The 15,498-nt window shown below is 34.1% G+C and overlaps 3 protein-coding genes across 6 annotated transcripts; 1 reads left to right on the top strand and 2 right to left on the bottom strand.

The window, feature by feature from the left end:
- Positions 1-685: 685 nt before the first annotated feature.
- On the bottom strand, positions 686-4,814 carry LOC120076561 (protein WHAT'S THIS FACTOR 1 homolog, chloroplastic). 4 transcript variants are annotated; one of them, XM_039030426.1, is made up of 3 exons: positions 4,610-4,814; positions 4,268-4,517; positions 686-2,107 (listed from the first exon to the last, which is right to left on the bottom strand). In XM_039030426.1, the coding sequence occupies exon 3, from the start codon at positions 2,048-2,050 to the stop codon at positions 794-796; it is 1,257 nt and encodes a 418-aa protein (XP_038886354.1). In that variant the 5' UTR covers positions 2,051-2,107; positions 4,268-4,517; positions 4,610-4,814; the 3' UTR covers positions 686-793. The 4 variants fall into 4 exon arrangements, with proteins under 4 accessions (XP_038886354.1, XP_038886356.1, XP_038886355.1 ...); XM_039030428.1 differs by having other exon boundaries at positions 4,451-4,517; XM_039030427.1 differs by lacking the exon at positions 4,268-4,517.
- A 1,305-nt stretch (positions 4,815-6,119) lies between these two features.
- On the bottom strand, positions 6,120-8,253 carry LOC120076562 (sm-like protein LSM3A). Its single transcript, XM_039030430.1, has 3 exons — positions 8,048-8,253; positions 7,194-7,289; positions 6,120-6,650 (listed from the first exon to the last, which is right to left on the bottom strand). The coding sequence occupies exons 1-3, from the start codon at positions 8,162-8,164 to the stop codon at positions 6,570-6,572; spliced, it is 294 nt and encodes a 97-aa protein (XP_038886358.1). The 5' UTR covers positions 8,165-8,253; the 3' UTR covers positions 6,120-6,569.
- A 1,807-nt stretch (positions 8,254-10,060) lies between these two features.
- On the top strand, positions 10,061-12,348 carry LOC120075776. The gene has a single exon (XM_039029440.1). It carries the CDS (start codon positions 10,697-10,699, stop codon positions 12,044-12,046), a length of 1,350 nt encoding a protein of 449 aa, XP_038885368.1. The 5' UTR covers positions 10,061-10,696; the 3' UTR covers positions 12,047-12,348.
- Positions 12,349-15,498: the final 3,150 nt, after the last annotated feature.

Below are 15,498 nucleotides of genomic sequence, written 5' to 3'. Positions count from 1 at the left end.
TATAAAATTATTTAATGGATTTGTTAGCTTTTAAATTGTTTGTCAATTAAAATAGTCTATTGTTTTCTGTTCATTTGTTGTGCATTAGTCAAATTTCAAATAAAATCACTTGAATTAAAAAATGAGAAATTCGATAAACTTTTTTAATAGATTTTTCATGAACTAATCAAATTTTAACTAAAAAAATGGGGAATCCCCGCGGAAAAACGAAGAATGGAACCCGCGGGGACCCCGTTTCCCCGATGGGGAATCCCTGCCCTCATCCCCACCTTCAAATGGCGAGGATGGGGGACAATTTCCCCCATGGGACTGGGGACAGGGGACGCCCCCCATCGCGCCCTGACCCTGCCAACCCTACTTCAATTACAAGTAACTAGAAAGTACCCTTGTTCAAAAATATGAGGGCCGATTGATGATAATAATAATAATAATTGATTAATTGGAATCCTAATGACTATTTTATCTTTGTTTTTAAACATCTCTTCTTGGAATTTTGATTCCGTTTGATAACTATTTTGTTCTTTTTTTAAATTAAGCATATTTCTTCCTCATTTCTTATAATGATTTGCATCTTTATCAAATACAATAGTTGAATTCTTAGCTAAATTCCAAAAGCAAAAACAATTTTTTAAAAGTTATTTTTTTTAGTATCAAATGTAGATAATTAAAGAAGAAATTTAGAGGGTGGAAGTAATGTCTAGGCTTAATTTTCAAAAACAAAAATAAAAAACCAAATAATTACCAAACGGTTGAATGTTTAGAACCATATGAAGTTCTAGCGAGCACCTACAAGTTATGCAAGACCATCATCAAAGAGAGACTGGTAGAATCTTTTCCTTTCCTCTGGCTCAAGTAAACCTCCTAGATTGTTTCCTTGACCATCAGGATCATCTGGTTCAAAATCTTTCCTCTTGTTCTTTTCTGATCTACCCAAAAGCATTCCCTTCATTCTCTTCTTTTCTAAATTCATCAAATGATGTCGCTTGTTATATTCATGAAGTCCTTCCTGCATCAATTCTCCAAACTTCTCTTTTACAACCACTAGTGGATCTTTCTCAATTAATTTTGATCCATTATACCCTTCTCTAAGAACAACAGTGTAAATCTGATACTTGTTTGAGACATAGAATATGCCAGGGTGCTTAAGCAGCAATGCATTCAACTTCAATGGCAGACCAAATTCCCTGCTGAAATGTCCAAGCTTTATAATTGATGCTTTCTTCCATAATGTCAATGACAATATCTCATGAATCAATCCCACTATTCTTTTTTCCATCTCTTTTGTACCTTGCACCAAGCCTGCAGGATTTTCGTATGGTGACACATATGGAGAAGCATTAAATTCATGGAACTTTTCCCATGAATTTACCCAAGTTGTTGGCAGTGAGCAAGAGAAAGCTGGCTCAACCCCATGCTTGCAAGCTGAAGATTCTATGTTGGAAATTGCTAGCTCGGGTTTCCAAGAGATCAATTCTATTTCCATTGAATTCTTTTTCCCAGTATAGTTTACAATTCGAAACATATCTGAATATTTGGGTACAATTCTTATCAAGTAGTCATCCGAGAGCCCAAAATTCTGCTTTAATTCACCGAGTTTTACGACATTTAGTCTCTGATTTGAAGCCATCATCAGCAACTTTGCCAACCGTTTGACAACAACAGGCTCCTGCATATCTTTGACAGCTTCTTCCTCTTCAACCAAAGCCATCATCCTCTTTGTTAGCCGAAAGTAGCGCTCATCATTGTGGAGATAAACTTCAAAGCAGCAAGGATACTTTTTCAGCCAATTAAGGGCTTTTCCTTGAAGGTCGAGGGTTTTGAACTTCTTTTGGAGAAATTTTACAGGTGTTGCCTGATCAGGACAACGAAGGATAATATTCTTGATTTGGTTATTGGCAATCCATCGACGATTACGAGATAGAGCTGATTCAAGGTCTGGATCTTTCTTCATTGACCATAGAGAAAAGTTCCTAAGGAAGTATTTGAGGACATAAGGAGAAGAGAACCTTGGATCCCAATACCTCAACTTCTGCAGTACTTTATAAGACATCCCTTTTCTATGGTTTGAATACCATCGTATGTCTCGACTCTCTTAGTAGAGACAAATCTGTGGGAAGATGATTGAAATGAACAAAACAAATTAAAAGAATCTAAATGAAAAGAAGTAAACAAAAGCAAATAAACAAATGATCATATGTTGTGTTAAGTAGGGTATGCATCATGGAGAGAATAAAAACCTGGCACACTACCATCAGTTTTAGTCATCAAGAACTGAAAACATTAATTTTTCTTATCCCAAAGATCAAATTAGCGATAAAAATGGCAAGTCAAATGGTTCAAGATCAAGTACACCAAAAAATTCAATGATAGGACGTGCCACAAAGTTATATTACAGGTGATAATGAAAGCAAGTCATATCAATGCTTTGTTAAGTGACCGTTTGAAAGAGTTTGCCTGTTTTGTTTTCTACCCCCTTCCTTTCCAAATTCAAATCAAAAGCTCCAAAATTATCTGAGCAAGATCTTAAGAAAAAACTCGATAAAATTTGAACTTTCCAAACTTGATAAAAAATCCAACCAATGATTAAATTTCCAAAATAATGAATTTGAGACGTAATTAAAAATTTCTCATCAATTAAATTTTCAAGTTTAATTAATTCAAGATGTAACTCACTCGAATCTACTTTCTCAAATTGAACTCCAAGTTACAATTCTAGTTAATCCAATCAACTCCAATTTAATTAGATAAGATAAAATCTTAAATATGTTCAAACAATTAAATTAGTTTATCTGAAAACACGAGACGTTACACAAAAAGTTAAAAGAACTAACATTTCTGTATTAGTGCAGTAGTGACTGAAACATTCCAATATGGTGAAATTGAAAGGAATAAATAATAATTACAGCTAACAGAACATTCAAGCAAACCAAAAAATGGATTTCATGCAAGTTAATCCAGTTCTGAAACTTTATGTGAAACAGTGGATATGAATATCAGCTCGGTATGAAAGAAGAATTTATTTAAGAGTTTAACTATCTACAAAGACTTGAAGAACTCTTAAGAGAATATTTCCCTTACAACTCGTTTTTTATTTAAAAAGCCTCGTAACACGAGTTTGGGTTCACATAGTCTGTTTGCATTGTAAAAGAAATGTATTTCAGAAACCTAGTTTATGAAATCTATGTTTGGTAATGTGTTCATAAAAGTTAGCTTGCAGTTTATAATGTAAATTTTATAAGCTTGAGTTTATGCAGCCAATGGAGCAAACTCAAGTTTCTTAATCATAAATTGTACAAATCTAGTTCTTGAATCAAACACTCCCTAAATGATTGTTATATCCTGGTCTGACATAGTCCATTCTTCTAGATTTTTCTCTTCCTAATCGTACAACTACAAATAGTTATATGTTTCTTTCTTTTTGCACTACACAATGGTAGTCAAAATGGGACAAAGCACCCATAGAATTTCATGGCTTTCTTTTTGAAAATTCTAACCTGCATAAAGAAATGATATCCATAGAATTTCACGGATCACTTTTGAAAATTATAATCTGGAAAAGAAAATTATATTTAGTAATCAGTTATTACTTCAACTCTCAACTTCTCCCACAAAGATATCTATACTTTGTCGGGATCCAAACTTCTAATCTTATTGGTTGAAAGTTATGTCTTAACCAGTTGAACTATATTTAAGTTAATCGGGATGAAAAGCAAAGAATATCAACCACATTTGCAAAAATAATCACAACCCCATCAAGAATATTCAGTACGTAACAAAATATAAGGCAAATGATGAAGTTCAACATATAATGACAGTCAAATACAAGGGAAAAAGAGACACCGAAAACTCAAACCCAGAGCCGACACACTTAAAACAAGACAGTATAACAGAGTTCGAGAATCCCCCAAAGGAACATACACATAATCAAAGATCAGTGTAAATATTAATTCTAGCAAAAGATATTCGATATGCACGTGTCAAAGTCAAAGATGACAACTATAATTAAAAACTCAGAAAAGTAAAAGATTAAGCAGCTTGAGAAAGCTCGTGGAAATGAAAGTTCCAAGTAAAAATTAAAGCGTCTGATAGAAAAAGGGCAAGAAGAACCAGAAATTCTGGTTTGTATGTACCTGTATGAGTAGAATCGTAGAAGTAGGGTAGTTGGTTTTGCTTCTGTCGNGTTCGTGGAAAGGAAAGTTCCAAGTAGAAATTAAAGCGTTCGATAGAAAAAGGGCAAGAAGAACCAGAAATTCTGGTTTGTATGTACCTGTATGAGTAGAATCGTAGAAGTAGGGTAGTTGGTTTTGCTTCTGTCGCCGGAAATTTTTACCGGCCAAACATACTAATGTCAAGCATAATTTTCAAGCATTCACAAACATACTAATTTCAAGCATAATTTTCAAAAATATCAAACGGTTAAACAAGAGAACGAAAGGAAATTTTTACTGACACCGGCTTGAACTTTAAAATCTTGAAAGTTGAACGAAATAGGTCTCGTCTATCGAAATAGCACAAATCTGTTTTTTTCAAAAAAAAAAAAAAAAAACAACATAGAGTTGGAACAGTCAAAATATATAAAAAAACAACACGGACGGCGTTGAATGTTTACCTGAAAATCTGAAATGGTTGAGGCTGGGTTGAGGAAACGTCAAATCGCTGCTTTGAATATGTTTGGCTGGAACTGAAAATCGGAAGTGGAAGGGACGCTCGGCTGGAACTGGAGCGGACGCCGGTGGTCACGGTCAGTGGACGTTGGTGGTCACGGTCAGCAGAGGGTGAGGGACGCCGGACGGAGCAGAAGAGCTGCGGCGGGGCTGCTGGATTAGGAATTAGGGATTTTGGCGGTTGTGGGTTGTCTTGTCTTGGCCTAGGAGAAGCAAAAGAAAAGATTTATTAATTTTAATATTTTGGAAAAAGGAAAGAGGAGAAGAAAATATTTTTGGGCTTTTATTAATTTTGTGTTTTTGGGCTTTTGGGCTTTTTCATTTTGGATTTTTTTATATATATTTATAATAATTTTATAACATTTATATATATATATTTATTTATAAAAATATATATATAAATTCGGGGTTGGGGCGGGGATACTGTCCCCGTTCCCGAATAGGGCCCCAAATAAATTCCCCGATTTGATCCCATCCCTGGTCAAACCGGGGAATCCCCGACCCGAACGGGGCGAGTCCTTGTGGGTATTTTTTGCCAACCCTAAATTGAAGACTCTTTTCGTGTACTCGTTCTTTTGTCTGCATTTGTACGTTATTTCCTTCTTTTTCTAGTGAAAGTTTAGTTTCTTACTCCAATTAGGAAAAAGGTAAATATGGTATTGATAGGCTGTACAACTACAAATATTCAGTTAAGTTTTCAGTTTTACATATAACGTGTATCATGTGTGTGTATGTATAAATAGTAGAGTTCGATTCGATTTTGGGTTCGATCTGACCAGATCTTTAGTAAACACCAAATTTTTTGTTCAAGTTGTATAATGAATTGCTGTTTAACATCGAATGTTAGATAAAAATGACTACAAGAGCCGTCTGACCTGAATTTTGGCAATGCAGGATATGGAATGTATCAACTAATGATTTGGCTGAAGTTTGGGGGAGTGGAGTATTTGGTTTAAGAAGCTGTTCAAAGCAATGAGTTCGGCATCAGTGAAGTAGAAGCCAATGGAGTTGTATTGTATCTGAATTGTCTTCCCCGTCGTGAGCAAATTGAAGCTGTTTTGAAAGTTGTTTTGAAGTGCCGCAGAGAAAATTGTGATATAACGAGAAAACTATGGGAATAATAATATGGAAGTTGAGCAAGTTTTTCAGGTTAGGCCATTTACTTTTGCGTTATATCATCCTGAATTTAATGTGTAGTAGAGATGAATAAATCAATTCCTGTGCGTTGGAAAAAAGAAAATCTGGATGGTTTGAAAAGCTATTCAAGCACACAGTTTTAAGATGTACATTTCATTACGTCTACCATTCCATAAATTTCACCAAGGTAAGGAAGATCAAGATGTGATGGGAATAAAGAAAAAGGATAATAATTTCATGTCATTGTGCTGAAACAAATCGACACAAAGAAACCGGTATACAATGAAGATAAGATAATGATAACAGTTCCAGAGCTCATTTGAGATCAATTCATGATATTCATTAACAAATACAGCAAATTTCTTCAACTACTTGAGAAAATGAACGAGTTCAAGAATCCATCAATCCAACAAAACAAGCTTTTCGATGAGGATGAAGACAAATAAAAATGGATAAGAAAACAAGCGATGCTTGATTCTCTATGGCTTAGATGCACAATTTCAAGTTTCGTTTACTTGGCCTTGCATTCAAAATCTGAAGGCAACAAACTGTGCAGCCAATTAAAATGTCAAAAACTACAGTTACAACTTGAATATATCAAAACAACTAGTTTATGCAATATAACAACATATGCATAACAACTAAAGGATAAAGCCTAGTCTATGAATGGGGTTGAGTACTTGACAGTATTCCAGCTCCAGTCAATTTGGTAGAGAAGACGAATAAGAAGTTCCCATTAAGAATGCACGCAAATGTCTGATAGTTTAGTTAAACGGTCCTGAGTGGAGGTGAAACCAATATGACACCATCTCCTCTAACAAAAAGAAACGGAACGGTACGCCTGGATGTCTGGAAAGGAATATTGAAAAATACGTGAAATCTCAATTTAAGCATATACAAGAGAAATTTTGGAGTTAACATATCAAGTATGGGATATAGACTCAATGAACCAGCTTGAGGGCCACAGGGTATCATCTTTTCTTTCATTCGTTTGGTACTAAAGATCAAACTTTTAAGCAATATGTATTTATTTCCTTTAAAAACTCAATGTACACTTGTAATCCAGTGTTCACTTTTGTAAACTCACCTGATTTACTTGAAAATGAGACAAACTTAGAGTATTCAAAACTATCTTCTGCATGGTAGTTGTTTCTAGTCATGGTAGTAAATTAAGTGCATATGGAATGGACTACAGTATGTGGTACATATTTGTTTTATAGCATGGAGATGAATGCTTCAGGTTAAATACCAAGACTTCCAACCAACTTGCGTGCATTTCAATTTCGACTATTCTCATAGGACATTTATTTAACTCTTCTACTACTACATTTGACTTAAAGACCAAGAACAGTACAAAGTTACAAACAACCCTAATGAAGAAAACGAGCGTACCCGAACAATTTCTTCATAAGTCTCATCATCAATTTCTACTGTAGTAACAATTTCTTCAACATCACCTAGAATCATATTAAGATGCTGATCATAAGCCTGCCAAACATGATAGCCAGCAACAGAAAGCAGTTAAAACTCCAGGAAAGGAAAATCTCGGTAATCGATGATAAAAATGAAAGAGACATATTTCAATCCAAGCTGAAAATTTTGCATTCACAGTAGCATCTTGAAACTAAAAGAAATGCAATGGACAGACCAGCTACTAATCATAATCAACATCTTAAACCTAGAACAATTGACCATATTAGTTAAATATTTGTCATATTAGGAATCTCTGTTGAAAAGAAACACATTCATAACGGAACGTCTCTATAGATAATAAGAAGCAGATCATGATAAAATAGTCGTCTTTCTACTTAATCTCCAATGGGTAAGACCACAGATTTATATGGGAAAGCCTCTGCTATAACTTTGATACTTTTCACCAACATTAGGGCACTTCTTCCGGGTTCATCCAATTCCATTTCCCCAAGAATAGAGAAAGCTCAAACCAACCTCCACCCCATCCCGAACGCAAAAACTCAATTGAAGATATATTAATGGCTAACTGGAAGCAACTAAAGTATCGTCATTTTCAACAAAATGAGTGTAAACAAATTTCAAGGGAACCCCATCAAGAAACTCAAGCGAAAACAAAACCCTAATTCTCCAAGACATTAAACAAAAACCAACAATTGGGGGCATTCGATTGAAGGGGGTAGAGAGATAGAGAGACGACATTAATTAGAGAAAAGAAACAGTGAAGATAAAGAGAAAAAAAAGGGAAAAAGAAGAAGTAATTTCGGAGGATGTACATGGAGTTTGCCGCGGAGTTCGCGGTCAGAGCGAAGCTTGACGTAAATACGCTCGTCAAGACTCAACCTGATGAGATCCAATGGCTCCTTGACAGTGCTTTCTTCTTCGGTCGCCATTTTGGGTGCGTTGGAAGCTCTGAAATCGCAAACTGAAGAGTGGGGTTTATGAGTTTCCGATCCCCACAGTCATCGGTTTTGGGGTCGAAATCGAATTACGGTCCAAAATCAAATGCCAACGCCGATGGCCCAATACTCTCTTTCTAGACCCGACCCGACCCGACCTACGTATGTTTCCAAGGACCTTATTATTATTATTATTATTATTTAAAAAAAGAATCTTATTATTCCTATAATCAAGTTTCAAAATAATAAAAATATTCACATCCTGATTTTATGGAAATATCAAACATCCATATGAATAGGAATTCTAGGGAACTTTATAGAAATATTTGGAAATTGTTATAATTATTTAATGAAACTTTGATTACGGTTAGATTATATTATAATAGAACATTTGTAATCATTATTTCTATAAAGTATTTCAACATTTAGATGTATATTGTAAATTATCTGTGTAAATATAGTTGCGATAGTATAAATTTTTAAAAAATGATTGATTACAAAATAATATCAAATGTTGGAATTTAATTACAAAATTAAAGGACATGAAATATGTGTATATAAAATAATTGTAAATTATCTATTATAAAATGAAATTGATACAAAAATAAATAATCATAGGGTTGACCTGACCTAACCTAACATAATAATAATAGAAAAATTAACACAATAAAATGAAAAAGAAAAAGAAAACTCTACAAGTAGATATAACTTGAGAGAAAATGAGAGGAATATTAGAGTACTCACATTAATTGAGTTTGAGGAGAAATGATGTGAAAATTAAATGGAAAATAATTGATGAAAATATATGGTTTCTTAAAAATAAAGATTTTGTATAGTAAAAGAGAAAAAAAAATTATTTTGCCCTTTCCTTGAGCTAAAATAGAATATTGCTAAAAGAAACAAAAACAAAAACAAAAACCAAACCTTGAAATTTTGAAATTTTCATGGAAATGTTAAAACATCGATAGAACTTTTGAAATTTCAAGAAATTGAGGGAAAATTGAAATTTTAAACTATGCCTATAATACTTTATTTTTGCTCGAAATTATTTATTTCTCAATTATATATATTCACACACATACATATATATTGCTTTTTTTCTTTTCTTTTTTCTTTAACTAAAACAAAAATCATAACTAAAGAGTGACAAAAATCATAATTAAAGAATTTGACATGTCACGAGACATACTGGCACCTACTCATGGAGTGTGTTCTTTCAATCCATACACTCGAGAGATTGTTCTTTCAAGCATGACATATTTGACCGTGACTAATTGAATTATCACTCTGAAAACTAAAAAAGAATTCCATAATGAATTTTCGGCTATAGAAAGCTAGTATATCATCAAGGCCTTCAATTCAAGTAGATTTAAGAGCCAAAGAATTTGTCCGGACTCAAAAGGGATAAATGTAACTTCCTCAATTATAATGACACCACCTGGTAGACAGCAACAACTTCAACAAATTCCACAAAATCAATGACTGTAAGAGATTTTTGCAGTTTTTTGACAAAATATGTAGAGAATCGAATCTAATCTCAAAGTTGATAATATAAATTTTGTGTCGGTTAAACTATGTTTTTTTTTTTTTTTTTTTATTGAATATAACTCCAAATAACTCGTTTTTATTATAATAAAAAATCCATAACAACGTGATGGTGAAATAAACAAATACAAAAACCCTTTTAACTCAAAAAAGACAAGTTCTTTTTCCCTCTTGAGAACAAGAATGGAAAAACAGAACTTTACTCCTAAAAAGGAATCGCTTTTCAATACGCAGTTGAGTCTAGAGAGTGTAAAAAAGATGAAAAATTTGGGAATCAAAGTCTTGAAGTTGAAGATGCCATAATCAAAGAAACGGACGTCAATACATATTGAGGAGATGCTGCTCAAACATGGCATATTTGATACGATTAACACAAGTAGTTTTTGTCAGCATTTGTGACGTCAAATTTTAAATGATCCTCCCATTCTTTCATCGAACCTCCATAAAAACTTAACCTACACATTCGTATTGGCCTCTCTGATCGGTTCTTTCGCCCACCCATTTGACATTTTTCCATTTTTCCTTCTTAAAATACAATAAAACCCACATCCCTTCCTTCCCTTTTTCCCTTCTCGATCGCCACATACAGCCAATAAGCGCCTGGATCTGTTTCCTCCTTTCTGGGTCTTCAGCTCTTGGCGGGTTTTGCTCAGATAAGTGATTTTGCTTCTTCGTTGATTGTTGATTGTGTTTTGCTTTGAAGGGTTTTTTCTCTTATCTTCCCCCTTTTCCAGTTTAATCGCTCTTATCAAATGTTTGAAGGGTTTCTCTTGGTTCTTTCGGTTTCTGGGCAAATGGGGTTTGTTTGAAAGAAATTTCCTATTGTCTAGTTGAGAAATTTCGACGTGGGTTTGCTTGATTTTTCCGTCTTGTAATCTTAGGGATGAGTATTTGGTGATTTAATAGTTTAAAGATCATATGGAAGATGGGATTCTGGGGTATGTGTTTTTAAGTATGAGGTGAAATGTTCTTTTGACATATATGGAAGGGAATTTATCACAAGGAGGGTTGATTCCAGGAGGGACTTCTTATGGAGGTCTTGATTTGCAAGGACCGTTTAAGGTTCATAATCAGGGACAGCACTCTCATGCCTTACATCAGCATCATCATCCTCATACTCGTCAGGGATCTTCAGCTAATCCTTCCATTCAGGAGGGATTTTCACTTTCCATGGGAGTTGTAGGAAATTGTGACCATACCATGCCTTTGGTAGAGTATAACAAGGGAGAAAGGTGTAAAAACTCCGCTAGTGACGAAGAGCCGAGTTTTACTGAGGATGGTGTTGATGGTCATAACGAGAATAGTAAGGGGAAGAAGGGATCAATGTGGCATCGCGTGAAATGGACAGATAAAATGGTGAAGCTTCTGATTACAGCAGTGTCTTATATAGGAGATGATATTGGGTCAGATCTTGATGGGGGTGGAAGAAAGAAATGCCAAATTATACAGAAGAAAGGTAAATGGAAACTGATATCAAAGGTCATTGCTGAAAGGGGTTATCAAGTTTCACCCCAGCAATGTGAGGATAAATTTAATGATCTTAATAAGAGATATAAGAGGCTCAATGATATAATTGGGAGAGGCACTTCTTGTCAGGTTGTTGAGAACCCTGCCCTTCTTGATGTCATTGATTATTTGACAGACAAAGAGAAGGATGATGTGAGGAAAATTTTAAACTCAAAGCAACTGTTCTATGAGGAGATGTGTTCTTATCATAATTCAAATCGACTTCATCTGCCCCATGATCCTGCTTTGCAGCGTTCTTTGCAGCTGGCTTTTAGAGCAAGGGATGATCATGATAATGACGAGCCAAGGAGACATCAAAATGATGATTTTGATGAACAAGAACATGGTGAAACTGATGAACATGATGATTTTGAGGAAAATTTTTTACCCCATACGGACAATAGGCGATCACTTGGGGTATTAGGAGGGTCAGTGAAGAGGCTAAAACGAGGCCAAGACCATGATGATGCTCATGCCTGTGGTAATTCCTTGAGTTCTCTTGATTGCAACAAAAGTTCTCATGGTCACTCACAAGCACCATTTGCTCAAGCTGATACAGCTCATTTAGAAACTGAAAGTATGAAAGCTTCTACATCGCAAAAGCAGTGGATGGAGCTTCGCTTACTTCAATTGGAAGAGCAGAAGCTTCAAATTCAAGTTGAAATGTTGGAACTGGAGAAACAGAAGTTCAAGTGGGATAGATTTAACAAGAAAAAGGACCGTGAGTTGGAAACAATGAGGATGGTAAATGAGAGGATGAAGCTTGAAAACAAGCGCCTTGCACTTGACTTAAAGCAAAAGCAAATTGGATCAGGATTTCATTAATTGGCTGCTATGATCTGAACTAATTCTATCAGGTTGGAAGATTTGCTTTTAATTAAGCCACTACTTTGAATCGTAAAGCTGCTGTTGTTTATATATTTCTGGTTATGCGAGTAATGAGTTAGAGTTCTATTCGAGTACTTTTATTTTTTACATTGCTTACATCTAGCATGTAAAGTTAGAAAGGTGACAATACAAATTGCTGCTTTTCACTGTTTTCCCTTTATTTATGTGGAATCTATCTTGGTTGAGTAACCTGAAAAATGGTCGGATATTTTGTGTCAAATTGATGCCATTTCTCTGAACTAATTCTACAGTTTTGGTCACACATTCAAATTAGCGAACTTAGCATACAGATGAGTATATGTACTACTGGATTATTGAGCTCATTCAGTGGAGAATTGCATACTATTATTTCTCAATGTTGTGGACTTAGTGGTGCTTTCTTCCTTCATTTTACATTTTATCATTTTTTTGTTATAAAATATTTGGAGCACCAGTCTGCATTATGTTTGTGGGTCATCTTCTCTAATTCATAGAGAGGCTTCAAGCTCCAAGAAGCAAAAGTTTTTGTTTTTAAGGCTCCATTTGATAAGAATTTCTATTTTAGTTTTCTTTGAAATTATGTTTCTTTCCTTCCCATTTTCATCCGCCTTTTGTTTAAAAAAAAAATTGAATTTTTAGTTAAATTACTTTGAAAATAGATTAAATTACAACTTTGGTCCCTATGATATGGAGAAACTTGAATTTAGTCCTTATGGTTTTATGAAACCTCATAAATAGTCCCTACCATAGGGACAATTTATGAAATTTCATCAAACCATAGGGACTAAATTCTAATTACAAACCATGGGGACTAAATTCTACTTTGAAAATAGATTAAATTACAACTTTGGTCCCTATGATATGGAGAAAGTTGAATTTAGTCCTTATAGTTTCATGAAACCTTATAAATTGTTCCTGCCATAGGGACAATTTATGAGGTTTCATCAAATCATAGGGACTAAATTCTAATTACAAACCATAGGACTAAATTCTTACTCCCCTCCCAGAAAGAAGAGAAGAGAAAAAAAAAAAAAAAAAAAAAAAAAACCTACCTTTTTTTCCCCTTAGTTTGAGAGTGAGTTATCAGTTTATGTTCATCTCATAACACAGTCCAAAACCAATTACTGGATCAAAAGCCCACAAATTAGAGAGGCATTGGCTTGAAACATTCTCTGATAATCTGTGATGACTTTTTAGTCACAGTTTTGTGCTTTTAGTCGAAACATTGGTAGACATCTGCAGAATTATTATTGTTAATACTATTATTTTGGATAGGAGAATTAGACTGTTGGAATCTGTGAGGACTCTGATGTTCCTGTCATAAAAAACTTTTCGTAACTCAGTCTGAGATTTATAATCAATCAGAAGGTGTTTCAACTAATAAAGAGGGGCATTGATGGTTACTTAGTTTGTGCAATGAATTTCATTTTGTAGATAAAAAGGTATCTTATATTTGAAGTTGCAACATCTCTGACTCTGGGGTTGTTTTTTCCCCTTTGTGTATACTGATCCTACAAACATTGTTACTTCTAGCATACCTGTGCAAATGTCGATGATCAGCAATTCTGATAGAATAACCGAACTCCCTGCTTCTTGAAGGGTTCGAGCTCGCTCGATCGCTCTGGGGATTCTTGCCTAGGAAACAACTGTTTGTATTCTTATATTCTTATGAAAAAAGAATGTTCTTATGGAGATTTATTTATTTATTCAATCCTTTTTGGCCCGAATTATGATATCCATACGAAAATCCCAACAATTAGTGTAGTTCAGTGTTTCCTTTCTTGGCACTGTTTGATGCAGCATCCATATGACAATCATGAAATGATGAATTGACATGGAAGGACTGGAATCTTGGATGAACCAGACTTCATCGATTCAACAGTTACAAGTGCAAACGCTGAAGTTTACGGTATGGAACTGTTAAAAACAAACACCGTGGAGTTCGAACAAGTCTAACCACCTAAAAGTCGCATAGTTTACTAAACCTTGATGACTGTGATTGAAAATTATGAGTTAAAAGAAGTATCAACGGGAAAATTAAAAGGATATTGTCCTTTTAGAAACTATTTAGGAAAATATTGTTGTTTTCAAACTATTTGTAAAAATATTGTTGTTTTTTATTTTTTTTAAATAAGTCCAAGGTTGAAAATTCGACCTACATAGGTCGAATTTTGAACCCTCGACCTTTCCCTTTCGTATTTTTTGTATGTCGAACGTTGAACCCTCGACCTTGTCCTAACATTATTATTGAGTCTGTTTAATTATCATTCTGGAGACCTTCCTCGTAATTATTTGATGTGGAGAGAATGAAAGACCTTCCTCATTTCGGAGACCTTCCTCATAACACTCATAATTATTTGATGTGTTAAAAATAATTTTGTATTGGGAGAGAATGAAAGAGGGAAGAGTAAGAGAGCGAGATATTGAGAGAGAGCTGAGAGAGCGAGATATTGAGAGAGAGCTGAGAGAGCGATATATTGAGAGAGAGCGAGATCTGAGAGAGCGAGAGTTTCCAGTTTTTTTCTTTTTTTAACTTTGGAGTTTCCAGCTTGATATGTTATTTTTTCTAACCCATTCATTGGTGCATATCTGGCACGAAGCTTCTTAACTTGGGAGTTTCCAGTTTTTTTCTTTTTTGGTCTAATTTTTTTTGGAAACTTTATGAATGGTAGTTTTTTCATCTCAAGTGATTTGATATGGAGAGAACGAAAAACCTTCCTCATAACACTCATAATTATTTAATGTGTTATAAATAATTTTGTATTGGGAGAGAATGAAAGAGGGAAGAATAAGAGAGAGCGAGATTTGAGAGAGAGCGAGATCTTGAGAACGAGAGCAAGATCTTGAGAGCGAGAGCGAGATCCTAAGAACGAGAGAGAGATGTTAGCGAGAGTGAGATATCCGTACAAAATTTCCTTTTTTTTTCTTCTTTATTTAATTCCCCATTCCACCTTCTTCTTTCTTTCTTTCTTTCTTTTTTTTTTTTTTTTTTTTTTCAGTTTTTTAAAATTTTTCATTTTATAAAAACAATTTCTAAAAATATTTTTTTTTTTTTAAAAAAGAAGAACTTGGTACCAAATGTACAAAAGGAATCCAAGATCATTATTGTAAAATTTTTTAAACTATTGACTTTACTACTGTGATTAAAATTTCTGTTCTTTATATCAATTAGTCTTATTTATAGACTTGCATGTGAAGATTTTGAGTGTTGATTTGATTTATTATGTCCCCAAATTATTATCTAAAATATGTAAATTTGAATATTGAAGTTTTTTTTACCTAACTTTTTAGATTTAGACTATCTGATGTTATTATTTATGTCAGTGACATTTAAAATCTTCTGATACTCAAAGAATAATTACTATTGTCATATATATATTAGAGTTCCAGGAAGAATTAATTAGAGAAAA

Source organism: Benincasa hispida, chromosome 4, assembly GCF_009727055.1.
Source record: "Benincasa hispida cultivar B227 chromosome 4, ASM972705v1, whole genome shotgun sequence".
Classification (NCBI taxonomy): Eukaryota; Viridiplantae; Streptophyta; class Magnoliopsida; order Cucurbitales; family Cucurbitaceae; genus Benincasa; species Benincasa hispida.
The sequence above is the reverse complement of the archived record's forward strand: the minus strand, read 5'-3'. Positions and strand labels throughout refer to the sequence as shown.

Coding starts and splice junctions, on each gene's coding strand:
- LOC120076561 (XM_039030426.1), bottom strand. CDS start 2,050: ATGTCTTATAAAGTACTGCAGAAGTTGAGGTATTGGGATCCAAGGTTC.
- LOC120076562 (XM_039030430.1), bottom strand. CDS start 8,164: ATGGCGACCGAAGAAGAAAGCACTGTCAAGGAGCCATTGGATCTCATC. Junction 7,290..8,047: donor AACTCCGCGGCAAACTCCAT/GTACATCCTCCG, acceptor CATGTTTGGCAG/GCTTATGATCAGCATCTTAA. Junction 6,651..7,193: donor CTTATGAAGAAATTGTTCGG/GTACGCTCGTTT, acceptor ATTCCTTTCCAG/ACATCCAGGCGTACCGTTCC.
- LOC120075776 (XM_039029440.1), top strand. CDS start 10,697: ATGGAAGGGAATTTATCACAAGGAGGGTTGATTCCAGGAGGGACTTCT.